General features: G+C 40.1%; 1 protein-coding gene across 7 annotated transcripts in view; it reads left to right on the plus strand.

The window, feature by feature from the left end:
• Positions 1-18,547, plus strand: part of HERC2 (HECT and RLD domain containing E3 ubiquitin protein ligase 2) — a 238,480-nt gene that overhangs the window by 177,062 nt on the left and 42,871 nt on the right. For all 7 annotated transcript variants that reach the window (XM_070360163.1, XM_070360169.1, XM_070360174.1 and 4 more), the window contains 6 exons: positions 101-272; positions 1,702-1,891; positions 2,451-2,591; positions 8,679-8,870; positions 11,556-11,709; positions 17,798-17,905. In XM_070360163.1, coding sequence (XP_070216264.1) covers positions 101-272; positions 1,702-1,891; positions 2,451-2,591; positions 8,679-8,870; positions 11,556-11,709; positions 17,798-17,905 — 957 coding nt within the window. The remainder of the gene's footprint in view (positions 1-100; positions 273-1,701; positions 1,892-2,450; positions 2,592-8,678; positions 8,871-11,555; positions 11,710-17,797; positions 17,906-18,547) is intronic.

The raw sequence follows: 18,547 nt of genomic DNA on the forward strand, positions 1-18,547 counted from the left end.
GATTGCAGTGTGCTTTGAAATGAAATGGAAAGGTCAAATTATAGAAATAGAGCAAACTCTGATCTTAAAAATTGAAGCCAGTTTTATTTTACTTTTCCAGGTGTGCCTTCTGATGCTGACTCTTCTCCTGCCAGTAATAAAATCAATGGTGCAAATAATTCTAAACCAAATCGCCCTTCTCTTGCCAAGATTCTCCTATCATTAGATGGAAATCTGGCCAAACAACAGGCCTTATCTCATATACTTACAGCATTGCAAATCATGTATGCCAGGTAAGCTTGTTTGCTAGCTTTTGAAATCCCACAATTATGTAAACTTTAGGTTTTTGTCCTTTTTTGATGGAGAATGTTTGTTACTGTTTTTAAATACTGTGAGTTTTAGGTCATACACCCTTTGATAGTGAATGATGGTATCTTTATGCTTTTCTTTAATGGAGGTTGAAATATGAATTAGAAAATCAAGTTGAAGAACATTTTCATTATTCTTTATGGCCAATAAGCTTTATACCTGTTTTGGGAGGAAGAATTAGTTGATGCTTATATACAGTAATATTTAAGATAGTTGTCATCTCCTTCAGTCTTGTTAAGGCAGAGATTTGATAGTGTTGTCTTTTCCTCCATTTTGCTGCTATTTTCATGCAGACTAAATAAATGGCCCATCAATCATTGTATTGTGGTTATGTACATGATGAATAGAAATAAATACTTAGGGACATTAATTTAGACTAAAGGCTAACTTAGTCGTTGAGAGGATATTTAATCTTCACTGCCTTGTGTGAGGCACCTTTGGTATCTGGCTTGCAATAAACACAAAATCACTGTGGATGGTGACTGCAGCCATGAAGTTAGAAGATGATTGCTTCTTGGCAGGAAAGCTATGGCAAACCTAGACAGTATATTAAAAAACAGAGACATCACTTTGCCAACAAAGGTCCATATAGTCAAGGCTATAGTCAAAGTCTTTCCAGTAGTCATGTACAGATGTGAGAGCTGGACCGTAAAGAAGGCAGAGCACTGAAGAATTGATGCTTTTGAACTGTGGTGCTTGAGAAGACTTGAGAACCCCTTGGAGAGCAAGGAGATCAAACCCGTTAATCTTAAAGGAAATACATTCTGAATAATCATTGGAAGGACTAATGCTGAAGTTTTAATACTTTGGCCATCTAATGTGAATTCCAGCTCACTGGAAAAGACTCTGGTGCTAGGAAAGCTTGAAGGCAGAAGGAGAAGAGTGCAACAGAGGATGAGATGGTTGGATGGTATCACTGATTCAATGGACGTGACCTTGGGCAAACTCCAGGAGATAGTGAGAGACAGGGAAGCCTGGTGTGCCTGCTGGCCATGGGGTCACAAAGAGTTGGATATGACTTAGTGACCTAACAACAAAAAAACCCAAATTATCCTTAGACTCTTAACAACCAAGATTTCTCAGAGAAATCCAGAGGCTTATTCTGGTCTGATTTTTATGTTGGCAGTTTTTCACCTGTTATCACTGTGGTCGTTCAGTAAATAAGATTAGGAGTAAATATTTTAGGCAATAGATACATAGTAATAACATTCAATATTTTTCTAAAACTCTCCTTTTATAGTTATTCTGTAATAATGAGGGAATCCTTCAGTAAACAGTTGCCCTGCCCCCTGACTCTGCCATCCTGCAGAGGTAGATTCAGTTCACCACAGGCCTGGCTTTCTCTCCTGACAGAGACACCGTGGTTGGGGCCCTGATGCCGGCTGGCATGGTTGCCCCAGTGGAGTGTCCTTCCTTCTCCTCCTCGGCACCTGCTTCTGACGTATCTGCCATGGCCAGTCCCATGAATGGAGAGGAGTGTGTGCTGGCTGTTGATATTGAAGACAGATTGAGTCCAAATCCATGGCAAGAAAAGAGAGGAGAGGTAAAAAATGGTAAAGCAGTAAAGCAGTGTTTGATTAGGAAGTGAAAGGTAGCTCATTTGTGTCTTATAAAGTACAAGTCATTCTTTAATTTAATTCAGAATGTTTTTGTGTCTACTACTATGATTTTTGGCTTGAATTAGTATTCTGTTTAAAAGGAGTCTTGTAGTGTATAGATGGGAATATTCTTTTAAAAAGTTGCTAAGTACACCGTGCAGTTGTTCATCTATAATGCTGAAACTTGAACACTGTGAAAACTAAAGGTTTTTGTATTTATTTTGGGGAAAAGCCCAGCTTGGAGAGATGTGAGCTCATTTTAGTTGTTTTCATGTGATTGCTTGTGAATATTAATAGGTTTTCCTGGGAACATGAATATGCTTAACTTTGCAGGGCTGTCCCAGATTGCACTGGAGGTGGTAGCTGGTAATATAAATGTCTTGTTATCTCTGTAAAATCTTGCATATTCCAGATGACCTAAGGGGTAAGTAAGCCTTTTGGAGTTAGAAGGGAAGTGTGCCATGTTGCCAAGTTTCTCGTTTTTCTTCTTCATTTTCAAACTAGATTATCTCTTCTGAGGATGCTGTGACCCCTTCTGCAGTGACCCCATCAGCTTGCTCAGCTTCTTCTCGGCCATTTATCCCAGTAACAGATGACCCAGGAGCTGCCAGCATCATTGCAGAAACCATGACCAAAACCAAAGAGGTCAGGGGGTTTTCTTCTTTAATGGTTTATTTTGAAATAATCTTAAATGTACACTCAAGTTGCAGAAATATTTCCTAGACATAGAGCATGGCATACTCCTTTGTACTGTCTACCTAGATTCTCCAATTGTGAGTGTTTCTAAACTGTTGGTGGGAGAGCTGCATGGCATAATCCCAGCCTTCCTTAAAGCTTCAGAGTGTGCTTCCTAAGTATCAGGACATTGCCACTGATCAGGGACTATTTTCTGCTCCAGAGACCGACTCAGATTTTGCTCATTACGGGTCTAGATCCTGCCCAGGTGTGAGGGTTACCTCTTTTTGTATTCAATATGGAACCATCCTTAAGTTCCTCTTTTTATAAGAAATGCCACAAGAATGATGCAGAGTTCTTTTCAGTGCATTCTTTTGAGGTGTGTGCATTGTTGATTTGCTGCATCACAGGTGATATTAATTCTTATTTGTTAAGTTTGTCTACAAGATTTCGCTATTGGAAGTTAATAAATTTTAAAAAAAAAAGCATGTTTATAGGTATTCCTGGGGAGATAATTTACTTTGGGACTATGTTACTAGCTTATCCCTCATTATGTTTTCATCTGCCAGTTTTTAGTATCTCTTGATAATTCCATCTGGGTCCATTACTACTGTGATAATTGTCAAATGGTGATTTTTCAGATTTCATCATTCCTTTTGGAATACCATTGTTGCTACTCTTCAGTAGGGAAGAACTTTCCCTCTTCATCTCATCTTTCTGTGGGTATATATTCATGGAATTCTATTTTACTCAAATAATGACTTATATTACTATCATCATTTGACACCCAAATTGTCCCAGACTTGGCCTTTGGTAGGCCTTTCCATCTGGTTTGTCTTTCTGATGTGCCCCCATATTTCTTTGAGCACTTTACTTTATAGCACAGTCAGTTTAGCTCAGTCGCTCAGGCCTGTCTGACTCTTTGCAACCCCATGAACTGCATGACTCCAGGCTTCCCTGGCCATCACCAATACCTGGAGCTTGCTCAAACTCATGTCCATTGAGTGGTGATACCATCCAACTATCTTATCCTCTGTCGTCTCCTTCTCCTGCCTTCAGTCTTTCCACCATCAGGATCTTTTCCAGTGAGTCAGTTCTTCACATCAGGTGGTCAGAGTATTGGAGCTTCAGCTTCACTATCAGTCCTTCCAGTGAATATTCAGGACTGGTTTCTTTTAGGATTGAATCTCTTTGCAGTCCAAAGGACTCGCAGAGAGTCTTCTCCAACACCACAGTTCAAAAGCATCAATTCTTCGGTGCTCAGCTTTCTTTATGGTCAACTCTCACATCTATACATGACTACTGGAAAAACCATAGCTTTGACTAGGTGGACCTTTGTTGGCAAAGTAATGTCTCTGTTTTTTAATATGCTATCTAGGTTGGTCATGACTTTTTTCCAAGGAGCAAGCGTTTTTTAATTTCATGATTGCAGTCACTATCTGCGGTGATACAGGGCCCCCAAAAATAGTCTCTCACAGTTTCCATTGTTTCCCATCTATTTGCCATGAAGTGATGGGACCGATGCCATGATCTTCATTTTTTGAATGTTGAATTTTAAGTCAGCCTTTTCACTCTTCTCTTTCACTTTCATCAAGAGGCTCTTAGTTCTTCTTTGCTTTCTGCCATAAAGATGGTGTCATCTGCATATCTGAGGTTTTTGATATTTCTTCCGGCAATCTGGATTCCAGCTTGTGCTTCATCCAGTCCAACGTTTTGCATCATGTACTCTGCATTTAAGTTAAATAAGCAGGGTGACAATATACAGCCTTGACATACTCCCTTCCCAATTTGGAACCAGTCCGTTGTTCCATGTCCAGATCTAACTGTTGCTTCATGACCTGCATACAGATTTCTCAGGAGGCAGGTGAGGTGGTCTGGTATTCCCATCTCCTTAAGAATTTTCCAGTTTCTTGTGATCCACACATCAAAGGTTTTAGCATAGTCAGTGAAGCAGAAGTAGATGATTTTCTTCAATTCTTAGATCTAGCGGATGTGGCAATTTGATCCCTGCTTCCTCTGCCTTTTCTGAATCCAGCCTGTACATCTTGAAGTTCTCAGTTCATGTACTGTTGAAGCCTAGCTTAGAGAATATTGTGTATTACTTTGCTAGCATGTGAGATGAGTGCAGTTGTGCAGTAGTTTGAACATTATTTGGCATTGCCTTTCTTTGGGATTGGCATGAAAACTGAAAACTGACCTTTTTCTAGTCTTGGCCACTGCTGAGTTTTCCAAATTTGTTGGCATACTGAGTGCGGCACTTTAACAGCATCATCTTTTAGGATTTTAACTAGCTCAACTGGAAGTCCATCACCTCCACTAGCTTTGTTCATAATGATGCTTCCTAAGGTCCACTTGGGTTCTCACTCAAAGATGTCTGGCTCTAGTGATCACACCATCATGGTTATTTGGGTCATTAAGATCTTTTTATATAGTTCTTCTGTGTATTCTTGCCACCTCATCTTAATAGCTTCTGCTTCTGTTAGATCCATAGTGTTATTTTTCTTTATTGAGCCCATCTTTGCCTGAAATGTTCCCTTGGTATCTCTGATTTTCTTCAAGAGATCTCTAGTCATTCCCCCATTCTGTTGTTTTCTTCCATTTCTTTGCATTGATCACTGAGGAAGGCTTTCTTATCTCTCTTTGCTATTCTTTGGAACTCTGCATTCAGATGGGTATATATATATATTTTTTCCTCCTTTGCCTTTCATTTCTCTTCTTTTATCAGCTATTTGTAAAGCTTCCTCAGACACTGTTTTGCCTTTTTACATTTCTTTTTCTTGGGGATGGTTTTGATCATGGCTTCCTGTACAGTGTTACAAACCTCCTTCCATAGTTCAGGCAGTCCGTCTGTCAGATCTAATCCCTTGAATCTATTTGTCACTTCCACTGTTTAATCATAAGGGATTTGATTTAGATCTTATCTGAATGACCTAGTGGTTTTTTCTACTTTCTTCAGTTTAAGTCTGAATTTTGCAATAAGGAGTTCATGATCTGAGCCACAGTCAGCTCCCCATCTTGTTTTTGCTGACTGTAGAGCGCTTCTCTGTCTTTGGCTGCAAGGAATGTAGCCAAATGGTGCTGTCCGTCTGATTTTGGTATTGATTATCTGGGTGATGTCCATGTGTAGAGTCAGCTCTGGTGTTGTTGGAAGAGGGTATTTGCAATGACCAGTGCATTCTCTTGGCAAAACTCTGTTACCCTTTTTTGTATTCCAGGGCCTAACTTGCCTGTTGGATTGCTTTGCTATTTTGTGAAGGACTTTTGTACCTATATCTTCTCCTGATTTGCATTAAAGCATAATACTGGCCTCCTAGATGAGTTAGGCAGTGTTCCTCTTCTGTTTGTTGGGAGAGTTTGTGAAAGATTGGTGTCAATTCTTTAAATATTTGGTACAATTTTCTCTCTTTGAACATACTCTCATTATTCTTTTATTTTGTTGTTTCCTGCACAACACAGAATTCTAGGTTCATCAAGATGTTTTGTGCTGCACCACAGAAATCCTATTTCTCCAAAAAATCATGGTTCTTTTTCTTGGAGAATGGTATTTCAAAGCCAAGATCTGAAATATCTTTGGTTTTCTATGGCGGGAAGTGCAGTTCATCTCCTTTCTTACTGGGCAGAGCTAGAAAATACGTGTGTGTATATGCTTTCAATAAGTTACGCATTTAATATTTACTTTGGTATATACCTACATATATTGAAAACCACTGATTCACAGCAGGACAGTCAGTACTAATAACTGCACAGGGTTCATTCTAGTTCCTTCCTTTTCTGTATTGATCATGCTATTCTCTCAGTGAGGAATCTGGCTCCTGCTATTGACAGTTTAATAACTTCCCCTCAGTTAGCTGCCTTCTCATTTGGCTGTCTCTCCTCACGCATATGGATATCCTCCTTCCCCTGCATAGCTTCTGGCACTCAAAACCAGTCTGCCTGTGCAGGGATGACCTTTCATCCTGCTTGACCCACTCCTGTCCCCAATGCCAGCTGGCCCAAAGCAGGAACACTTTCCACTTGGCTTGGCTCTGTCACATGGCGGCCTCCCCTGCCCAACCCTCCCATTGTGGACGACCTCCCAAGCCTACTCAGGTGCTCCTTATCCCAGGCCATCTCATCCTGCTCACATGGTCTCCAGCATATTCCAAGCATATATTTTCAATTACATTTGGAACTCTTGATTTATTATGCTGTCACTAGTGTCAAAAATAAATGCTATGGAAAATATTCATAACCTGTAGTAATAAGAAAGTTGATATTTGTAAATTAGATGTCTGGACTCAACTTGTGATATTTGGCAATCTCCTAAGGTGAGGTTTTAATGCAGAAATTAATCTGAATTATTCAAAATTTTTTCTTTTAGGTAGAAGAAAGATGATATAATTTCTTTCTTACAAATTTATTTATGAGGCATAGGCATTATACAGATTATAGCCTGAAATTACTATCATTTCAATTTTGTTTGAGTCATTAATAACAGGAAAGTAATTTTCATGTTAGTTTTGGGCACGGAATCCGCCTGCTAATGCAGAAGACACAAGAGATGAGGATTTGATCCTTGGGTTGGGAAGATTCCCTGAAAGACTACATGGCAACCCACTCCACTATTCTTGCCTGGGAAATCCCATGGACAGAGGAGCCTGTCAGGCTATACAGTCCATGGGGTCACAAAAGAGTCAGACATGACCTAGTGACTAAACAACAGCAAGGTTATGTAGCTAGTACTAGTGATTATATTTTCAGCAGTTCCTTTGGATTTGTTCTCTATTTTTTTTTTTAAACAACCCCACCAAAAAAATGTTTGGTATTGTTTCAAATAAGACCAAAGATGTTATATATGATTAATATATTCTACTGAATGTTTTTGCTGGCCTTCAGTGAATGAGATTCTGGAGTGTCTTCGTTTCTGATGCACTTCACTTGCTGATTCCCTGTGTCTTCACTTGAAGGTGGGAGTAAGGTCTGTTTCTTTTAAGGGAGAAACCATGCTCCTGCCTCAGAGCTATGGTTTCCAGGGCCAACTTGAGCATTGATGGAATCTGCACAATTCCCAAACAATTGTTCGGATCACATTCCTCTAAAGATTCCTAAGTGGGGCTTGTGCTTTCCCTGGCTTATTTCTGTTTCTGAAAACCACTGACAGTGATTTCGCTGAGATCCAGAAAGCAAGAGAGAAGAGAAGAGACACTTGTGGCATCTTGTTCTTTCCCTGGAGAGCTGGCCTCTGCCTAAGAAACAGAAAGGGCTCAGGTCTCTGATACCCACTCCCTCTAAGCTTAGAAGCTGTTGGATCTCTCTGTTACTTTATGTAAGCCAGACCCCACTGCCAACCTTCAAGAGGCTCCTCTGTGGTGGCAGCAGGTTGTGGGGTGATTGTCCTGGGCAGGAAACCCTCATGACGTGGGATTGTGATGGGTCAGTGATGCTGTCACAGGCAAACAAGCAATTCCTTTTTCTGCTGATGTGGAAAGAGGTAAATAATCACAGGTGTGGTTTGTTTTAACTGACATTCTGTGAATGAGAAGTAAAAGGGGAGTACTGAGAAGACTGTTTATTTTCTTCTTAACAGTACCTAAGGAACAAGAGATTATGAGCAATGTTTATATGTCAAAAAGTCTGTTACGTAATATTCTGAGAAAGAATTATGAAGAGGATCTAGGCAAAAGATGTAAAAGTATAGTGTACAGATGCAGTTGATAGAAGACTCCGAAACATACCCTGTGGTGGTAGATTTTACATGGTGAGATTTCATTTGAAGTCTCCCCTTGAAACACAACCTCAGATATGAAGTTGGTCACAGTATATATTGTCGTTTCTTTATAGTTTAGGCATTCCTTTTGACAGCTGCTGTTGGTAATTTGTAAAATAGTTGATTGATTTTGAAAGCATAGTACAAGGTGGTGTAGATTTAGGGGCTTCTTATTTCTTATTCTAGTATTTCATGGTTGTAAATAGCTTAGAAGGTTCCTTATTCGTCATTAGTAATCATGTATCCTTTGAGTTCTTGACTGTTTGTCTCTTAATATATGATTCCTCATTTTAATTGTTGAACTTTTTTAGGATGTTGAAAGCCAGAATAAAGTGTCAGGCCCAGAACTTCAGTCCTTGGATGAATTCACTAGTTTGTTGGTTGTGGACGACACGCGTGTCTTGGTGGACCTGCTCAAGCTGTCTGTGTGTGGCCGGGCGGGGGACAAGGGCCGGGACGTGCTTTCAGCGGTGCTGTCCGGCATGGGCACCGCCTACCCACAGGTGAGCTGCAGGGGCGTGGGCTGAGCTGCAGGGGCGTGGGCTGGAGGCGCTGCAGCCGTCTTGTGCTGCAAGGAATTCTGGTGAAAATGAGTCCCTTCTCTGCCATCTGTGCTGAGTTGCTCCTCAGTTTGCCTTATAACATTGTTTTAATATTTTAGAATTTAGAAATTTCTAGTTTTTGCAAAGTCAGATCTGCCAAATTTTCTCATTTATGGCTTCTGGATTTTGTATTATGCTGTAAATACGGTACGAGCATGACATTGTTTAAGAAATCCTCTCAGGTTTCTTTTAATCATTTTTGTTTTCGTTATTTTTTTATTGGAATATAATTGCTTTACAATGTTGTATTTTTGTTAAACAAACATCATGAATCAGGGATATATATTTATATATATGTCCTCTCCCTCTTGAGCTTCCCTCCCAGCACCTCATCCCACCTCTCTAGGTCACCACAGAGCACCAAGCTGAGCTTCATTTGTTATTATATTTACCTTTTTGAACCATCTGAAATTTATCTTGATATAGGGGATAAAGTAGGGATTCAGCTTTACTTTTTCCTAGATGGCAAACATGTTGCAACAACACAGTTTATTGACTAAATCCATCTTCTTCCCAGTGACTTGAAGACCACTCTTATTGTACTGTAAACTGTACTTATTTGGGTCCTTTATAGACTTTTTTTGGTTCCATTATGCTAGTTTTTATGCTTTAATATCAGAGTATTTTAACTATTAACTATTTAAAGTAGGTTTTACTGTTTGGGAGCACGGGTTCTGCAGTATTTTCTGCCATGATGATGATCTGTACCTGAGCCGTCCGGTGTGGTGACTCCTAGCCACGTATGGCTCCTGAGCTCTTGAAGTGTGGCTGGTGCACCTGAGGCACTGATGTTTTCATTGTATTTCACTTTAAGTTCGAACAACCGCATGTGGCTAATGTATGGTATCGAGTCAGTATCATATCAGTGTACCTTAGAAGTAGAACTCATCAGTTCTGAAGCCCTTGGGCATCCTTGGGGACACCTGTTGCTTACCAGCAGCCCCCCTCCGCCTCTTCAGAGCAGGCTGTGTCAGGAGTGACGCCATATGCCCTGTGCAGTTGTGTCGCCTGGGTTTGATTTCCATACCACCACCAAAACCATAGTGTGCTTAGGAATGGGTGAGCGTTCTTGAAATCCTAGTAAATGATTTGGTAGATACTTTAGGGGCTTGTTGTTTCTTAATCATATTCAGGAAGAACTGAAAGGTTATAGGTTTCCTGCTTCGTAGTTTTTTGAGGCAAGTTACTTGGCATAATTCTGAGAGATTAAATCAAGGTGAATTTCCATAAGGAAAATATTAATGTTTTTACAAGTGTATTGCATTTGTGAGAGGAAAGGATGGAATGAGAATGTGGATTTAAAGTAATAATACGTAGAATTTGTTGTAAACATATCTTCCAGGCCCTGTTCTTGGTGCATTCTCTTAGTACAGAACACAGGCTTTCCCTTTGTTTACAGATAAGAAAACTGAAGCTCTCAGTGGTCGTTACTCCCTCAAAGACACTCAGGTGTCTGGTGGATGGGAGAGATGATTGTAAACTCTTGAGGGCAGAACCACATCTATGACCCCTCTGTCACCCTCTTCTCAGAGTTTATTTGGCTCTCCTGGGGTACTGGCTGTCTTTGCAGAAGAAGGTGTTAAAGCCCAGAAAACCCCTGCTAGGCTGTGCATTAGGAGTTAGATGACATCAACATCTCAAATTCAAGGGGAGACAGAAACAGAGATGGGGATTTTCTTCCAACTTTCCTGGCCAGTGGCAGGATGCTACTCTTATGCCCCATCCTGATCTAGTATTTGAGACTTCTTAAACAAGAGAAACTTTTGTTTTCATAATTATAAAACCTAAATTATGGCAATGATTATAGTTTGTCATTAATGAAACTTCTTACTAAGATAACCTTTATTATCTAAATACAAGGAAAAATAGATTAATCATTTCTGAAAGAATAGAGAATGGTCTCATTAAGTTTTTCTAAGTTTAAAAACTTTGGAAGTTAATTACTGTAACAATGTATTGTTTGTTTTTAAAATAGTAATCAAAATATAATCACTAGTATTGACCATTTAAATGGTGTGAGTCACTAAAATTTTGAAATGAAATCTGAACATTATGGATTGTTGGGCTGTATGGTATGGGGGCTGAGCCTAAATGTCTTGGGTCAGGAGACACCCCCGGTTGTCTCATTTCCGGTGCTGTCTACCACCGTTCAGCCTGGACAACTGGGTTGTTCCTCTCCATTCCTGTCCCTTTTGCTTGACCCCCATGCCTTCTAGGATTTTGGTCATTTTTACACCTGCTGCTGCTTGCTTGAAAGTTTTGTTCCTGGGCAGATTTTCCTCACTAGGACGTAACCTTGTCTTGACGTGAAGAGAAAGTGCTGAGATCACGGGCATTTCATCACTTGGCATGTATTGGGTGTTTTGTGTGTAGGTGCTTCCTTATTACTTGTATATAGATCTCTCCAAGCTTCACAGCACCCCTGTGAGCTCTGCTATCATGATTTTATTGGTGAGGAAACTGAGCCCTGATTTACACTAGATTTCTCAAACTCCCAAGCTCTCTGTGCCCCCGTCCCTATGGAAAGAACTGAACCGGGCAGGCATCCTGATGTCTTCCTGCTTTGTCCCCTGCTTCCCCCCACAGGTGGCAGATATGTTGTTGGAGCTCTGTGTCACCGAGTTGGAGGATGTGGCTACAGACTCACAGAGTGGCCGCCTGTCCTCTCAGCCTGTGGTGGTGGAGAGTAGCCATCCCTACACTGATGACACTTCGTCCAGCGGCACAGTGAAGATACCAGGTACCGAGGGCTGGCCCCAGGGAGGACACAGGGGTCATATAAAAGCTGCCTGTAGAACAGCTTCATTTCTGCCATTGCATCAGTCGAAGTAGCCATCCTTGTTTTACATAAAAAAAAAAAGGGACAAAATTGCTTTAGAGTCACTTTCCCCACCTTTTCTAGAAACCTCACTTACCCAAAACATGATACAGGAAACTATGCAGAGTAGATGTTTAGCTTAATGCTTATTAGGTGGATACCTTAGTTGCCGAAACTCAGATCTAGAAGCAGTCTTGTGCCTGTGCCCAGAAGCCCTCCATGTGTCGCCCCCTCTAATGTGACACTGTCCTGGCTTGTATTTCTGGACAGTTTCTATTACCCAAGTGTGCATTCTCATCTTAACTCTCTTAATTAAACAGTTTCCATCTTTTAAGTATCTTTTAACCAGTAGTTTCTTCCTTTTTTTTCAATAATTCATCCCTTCTGCACTTTCACCTGTTCCTCCGTCCCGTCTTTCTACAGATTACCCCTGATTCATCGGCCTGATTAGTTCAGCCAGGCCCTCTGGCTGGACCATTAGTGTTTGCGATCCAGCATCTGGAAGCATCTAGTATATGCTTGTCTTTACTTTTGTGATGGCAGCGGCTACTGATGCTCATTACCTGAGGCCATTAAGTCCATTGGTGGTTGCAAAATGGTGCTATTCTAATTATTTCATTTCTTATTTATTATTTAGATTACATTATATAGGGACATTTTCCCTGATCCTTTGGTTGGTTACCCAGGAGTACTGTTTGTATAAGAAAGGCAGGATAAAAGCTTGATTCTTCTCTTCTTTTTACATTTTCATGAGAACGAACACATCATTCTTTGAAGGTGACCAGTTATTTTGGGGTTTTTTTTTTTTTGGCTGTGCCTCATAGCTTGTGGGATCTTAGTTTCCTGACCAGAGACTGAACCCAGACTGACAGATGGGGAAAGCACCAAGTCCTTAACACTAGATAGTCAGAAAATTACCTATTTTTTCTTTTATATCATGAACCCATGGATTTGCACATGTGTGATGGGCTTTAATCCATTGTGACTATTGTCCTGTTGAAGCTCAGGTTATCGCGTCTCCAGACGTTGAGCTCCTTGTTGTATTTGGCTCTTGCCAGTGCTTCTTATGGTCCAGCGGTAACTTCCTTGTAGTCTGATAAGACAAGATGCTTCAGGCTGTCATGTAGTTTCTCCTCTCCACCTGGAGTCTACCCTGGTGTCTTTTAGTGGAGATGGCATTTTAGATCACTGGGCTGTTGTTGTTTCTAGACTTTTTCAGCGAATAGAGATAGGGTAAATGAGTGGACAGTCTCACTGACTGACTGACCGACTTTCTTTTGAGTTCATAATGGTATGATAGATCCAAATTCAGAACTACACGTTTCTATTTATACTTAACCTCTTCTGTTCCGTCTCTGTTTCTTTTCTCCCCCCAAATCCTGGTTCTAAGACAGAGGAATGATAGAATTAGAATATCTTATAATTATGTACTTGCTTTATCCCACATCACAGGCACAAAAGACTCAGGGTACTAGTCTAACACTACCAGATATGTATATGGTTACTGAAAATAGTTAACAAAACTTTGTCTTGGTTTCTTGCTCTCTTCATTGTTGAAATTTGATTAGCTTGGTCATACTATAAATCCCAGAGCATAACAGCTATTGCATAGTCTGCTTTCTTCCTGTTAATCTTCATTTAGTTCTAGTTGTCTCCTTTCTTACTATGATTGTCTGAAGCTCACTCTCTTGTCAATTCCTCAGCAAGGCTCAGAGGATGACAGTCCTGACATGAGTCAACTTGTTCTAAAAGTTGGTTGCCCACATTTGAAAGTTAGTTTTATTGAATAGCATATTTTCCTCCTGTAAAAGTTTGTTGTTGAAAGTGTTATAAGTGACATTCTCAGATAAGGGTTTGTACCCCTTTAAAATGTTGAATAGTTTTGAGTCTTGTCTTTCAGGACAGTTTTTTTTGCATTACAGTTTGTGGTATTTGTTTGCAACCTTGTTTCAATTTTCTTTTTCATGGATATGTGATTGTTATCTTGTGTTGGATGCCTTTAGAGTCAATATTGGCTACTTCCTTTCCTCCTGTTTGTCTCAAAGCATATCTGTTGTGTTTATTTGCCCCTATGTTCTTTGTAATTTAATTTTCATTTCTGAAATTAAAAAAATTGTTTACTAAACTTTATCATTTAGTGTTTTCTCCTAATTCTTATTTATATTTTTCTTTCATATCGTGTATCATTTTCCTAATTTCTTTTAGCTTGGTTTGAAATAATAGATTACATTTTTCATGTGTTTTGTGGGCACATCTTTCTGGCTTGCCTTCATTGTCTATAGGAGAATGTTATTCTACTCTTTTTCTCTCTTTTGTAATAATAACTTTATATTGTATTTGACCTTGATAATTTTATCCTGATTATTTTTATGTGAAATTAATTTTCTTAAACTTTTAGAATGAGATGGGATTTATAAAAGCTTCTTTAACTTTGAACTCTTACTCTCTCATAGTAGAAATTAAACAAAAGGTAATTCTACTCAGCAGTTACCTAAGACAAAGTCTACTGTACCTCTTCCTGTTTCTGTTTCTCTTACTTGATATCCAGTCTGCCTGCAAGTCCTAACATTTCTACTCTAAAAATGTATTCAGATTCAGCCATTTATCACCATTCTGAATCATTCTGGGCCTAACCATCTAGTTTCACCTTGTTTATTATACTGACTCATATACTAGTATAATATAAATGTTCTGCTTTTACTTCTCACCTTCTGTGTCTCCCAGAATCAGCTCCTTACATGACAACCAGAGAGAGAGATTCTTTTAAAGTGAGTCAGAATATACTGGTGCTCTGCTTAAAATCTGCCAGTGCACTCCTGTAACCTTAAAATAAGACTCAGATCCTTGATGATGGCCTGTGCAACTTCCCATGAACCTTGTTTGCCTCTCCAACAGCATTCCCTTCCTCTTCACCTGTCTCTCCTGGGCCCTCCACATCATCTTTTATGGTGGCCCTTAAATATGTTCCAGGAATAGGCCATTTGTCTCACTTTGTACTTGCCATCTGCCTGAAGTAGTATTCTCGTAGGCAGTTAGTTACGGGTTTCTGATCATATCTCCCTTGTGGAGGGAATCCTTTCCTTGCTACACTAGAACAGCCTTTTCCAAATTTTGTTTCGTAGACGTCCTTCTTCAAATCAGTTATACTTTGTGACATTTAACAGACATCACCTGTTTCTGTCTTATGCTAGAATAGGGACTAGCTGGAGTTAATGTTATATACAAGGGATGAGAGTGGAAATCCTTACCTTGTTGCAGTAGAGTGAATACATATCATTCTCTTAGCATTAGGTATGTTAACAATAGGTTTTTTCATACATGCCTTTATCAAGTTGAGGAAACTTTCTCTTCCTAGTTTGTGGGGGAAATTTTATCATGAGAGAGTGTTGGATTTTGTCAAATGATTTTTCTGTGTATTGACATACTGTTTTCTATATTAATCCTTTATTAGTATGGCATGTTACATGAATCAGTTTCTGGATATTAAACTTGTATTGCATTTCTAGACAAATCATAATTGTCCACAATGTATAATCTATAGTATATGTTGCTGGATTTGGCTTGCTAATATTTTGTTAAGGATTTTTTGACCTATTTTCATGAATAGTGTCAGTTTGTGGCTTTCCTTTCTTTTTATTTTTTTATTAAAAACTTCAAAATTTATTTATGTAGCTTTCCTTTCTTGTAATATCTTGATCTCATTTTGATATTAGAGTAATACTGGCTTTACAGATTGAATTGCAGCATGTTCCCTTCTCTACTCTCTGAAAGAGTTTTTGTAGGGTAGATATTCTTCTTCCATAAACATGAAAACATATTTACAGAATATGTTTTCTGTATAAAATATAGCAAAAGTAAAAATGAAAACTCCCTCATTCTCCTCTCTATTCTCCTGCTGTAGCACTCTACTTCTGACATTAGACATGTGAGGTTTTCCACACATCATGCAGCTGTGCAAAATCAGCTGGTGTCCTGCAGTTTAACTCAGTCCTGACACTAGGTTAATGGCTTAAGTCCCACCAAGATGGCACCCACTTCAAATGCCAGTCAGAAGTGAAGTTCAATTGATTTGCTATAGCACCTCACAGAACTCACAGAAGCATTTACTTATGTTTATTAGTTTATTGTAAGTTCAGTTCAGTTCAGTCGCTCAGTCATGTCCGACTCTTTGCCACTCCATGGAGTTTATTATAAAGGACATGAGAAAGAATACAGATGAACAGCCAGATAAAGAGGTATATAAGAGTTCAAGATGGTAGGTAGTCTTGTTGAAATCTTCTGTATCTTTACAGATTTTTCTCTCTGTCTGTCCTGTCAGTTGTTGAAGGCTAAATTTTGAAATCCCTAGTTGTAATCGTGGATTTGCTTACTTTTTTAATTTATATTTGTTTTTTTGTCGTGTGTTTTGGGGCTTTGTTCAGACCTAAAAGAAGCAGAAGAGGCTAACAGGAGACAACAAGAATACACAGAACTATACAAAAAGGTCTAAGGACCCAGAGTCATTGTTATCATATTTTCCTTTGTTATCATGTTTTCACTGTTTTTGTGAATTCTTTGAACATATTTATTATAGTTTTGAAGTCATTGCCTACTCGGTTCAGCATCTGGCCCATTAGGGTCAGTTTCTGTTGTCTGATTTTCTTCCCGCGTATGGCTCACATTTTTCAGTGTTTTTGCATATCTCATTATATTTTGTTGAAAACTTAGACATTTTAGATTCTGTTGTGACACTTGGTTTCTGAGTTTTTAAAAAAGACTTGTAATTGTTGCTGGGTTTCTATGGTGGTTTTGTGTATTTATTTTGTAAGATGCCTGGAATTACTCTCTAAAATCTCTTCCCTGCGTCACATATTCACTGATGTCCTAGCTTACTTTATAATTCTGATTTTTGTTCTCTAGCCTGACTTTTAGGGTTTGTTCCATATCTGCTTGATTTAGCCTGCTCATTTCCCCATCTGTGGATGGATCTCTGTGGGTGGAAGCAAGGGAGGGCATGGAAGTCAGTGTTTCGGCAGTTTTCCTGTGTGTGTGTGTGCGTGCGCGCAAGTGCACGCACACATGCACACACACATGCACACGCACACCCAACTCTCCGTTTTCTTGAGGATATGTGCCTCGAGTCACCCAGGCCTCCATGACGTCCTCATTGAGCCCTTCTCTGTTCTCTGACTTCCAGAATCTTCTTGTTAGATTTCTGGCTAGTTCTCATGTCTGGCACCCGCCCAGCCACACCACATTCTCAAGCCAGCAAAGATGCAAGCTTTTCTGTATGTCCTCAGTTACCCTCCCCACTCTCTGACTTTTAGGATCTCTGCCCAGGCACTGCGCCTGCTTTGCACCAGTTAGCATGTCACTGGAGACAGAGTCCCATCCTGGTAAAGCTGAGCTGCAGCCGCACAGGGCAATCCTAGGCGAGAACACATAGGCTCTCACTGTCCCTACCTGAGTTGGGCAGTTTTTCCGTGAATGAACTCTTCTCGGCTTGTTGTTCGCCTTGAATTGATTTGAAGAGCCCTGGAATCATTGTTTCTTACTATTTTGAGTGATTTTATAGTTGTTTTGCCAATCTTTTCCCTCCACCGTAACCCAGGTCATAGCCTTCACTGATTCTTTTCTAAGCTAATTTGTCCCAGAGAAGACTCTAGATCTAATGCTAAATTCTTGGTGGACATGATTTTATATGGCTTTTAAAATGTGGGGGAGCAGGATAATAAAGCTTGGTCGTCTGGTTAGGGCTATAGCATGAAAATCTTTCCAGAAGTGAGACCACAAAACTAGTTGGCCAAGTGAGAGTGTCTTCAATTGTTTCATCATGGGTGAAATATTTTGTGGGAGGCAGAGTTGGAGTGAGAGGAATCCTTCTTTTTTGAGGTTAGTTCTTCCTTTCTGCTTTTCGTTGGCTGTTGCACATCATTTTAGACTCACTGCTTCTGTGTGGTGTGGTTTTGGCCCTGTCTGTGGTATGTTGACTGGGAGCGTTACCTTGTTTTTGTACCTACTTGTCCTCCAGGTGCAGAGGGACTCAGGGTGGAGTTTGACCGGCAGTGCTCCACCGAAAGGCGCCATGACCCTCTCACAGTTATGGATGGTGTCAACAGGATTGTCTCCGTGCGGTCAGGTAGGAAGAGGAGTTGAGCTTGCTTTTGTAGAAACCATTAGCACATTACTGCTTCATTCTCACGTGCGACTTCACGAGAGAACAATAAGTGACCTAACTGCAAAATACAGTAGGTTTTATCTGTTTTCCCCTGTGCTTTCAGTAAGATGATTTATTAAGTGATGCATGTACCTCCCCACCAATGGGTGGGACTACTGGTGTCCAGTATGACTGCCGGTCCTTCTTGGGGGCACTGGTTGTCGGGAGGGTCCAGTCTCACCTAGACAGTGGAGATGGTGCTGTAAGATGTTTGGGATTGTCAGACTCATGCACGGTAAAGGTTGACATACTACAAGGCTTCTTAAAGGTTTTATTTTTTAATTGATTGCTGTGAGGAGTTAGGCTCCCCTCTGAGTAAGTGTTGTGTGCGCGTGGTGGACAGTACTGGAGTAGATGGGAGGGGTCTCCTTTGGGCCTCTCCCTGCTCTGATGTGCTCCGTGAGATTGAGCAAGAGTGAATCACTCTGTCTGGGGGCTTGAAAAATGCCCTTCACTGTGTTTTTTAGAATCATCAGTGCAGGTGTATGTGTGTCTGTGTGTGCAGATCTCTTAAGATATCTTTATTCTTCATCTGGAGCCAGGATCAACAAATGTTTCCTAACA

Source organism: Bos mutus, chromosome 2, assembly GCF_027580195.1.
Source record: "Bos mutus isolate GX-2022 chromosome 2, NWIPB_WYAK_1.1, whole genome shotgun sequence".
Lineage (NCBI taxonomy): Eukaryota > Metazoa > Chordata > Mammalia > Artiodactyla > Bovidae > Bos > Bos mutus.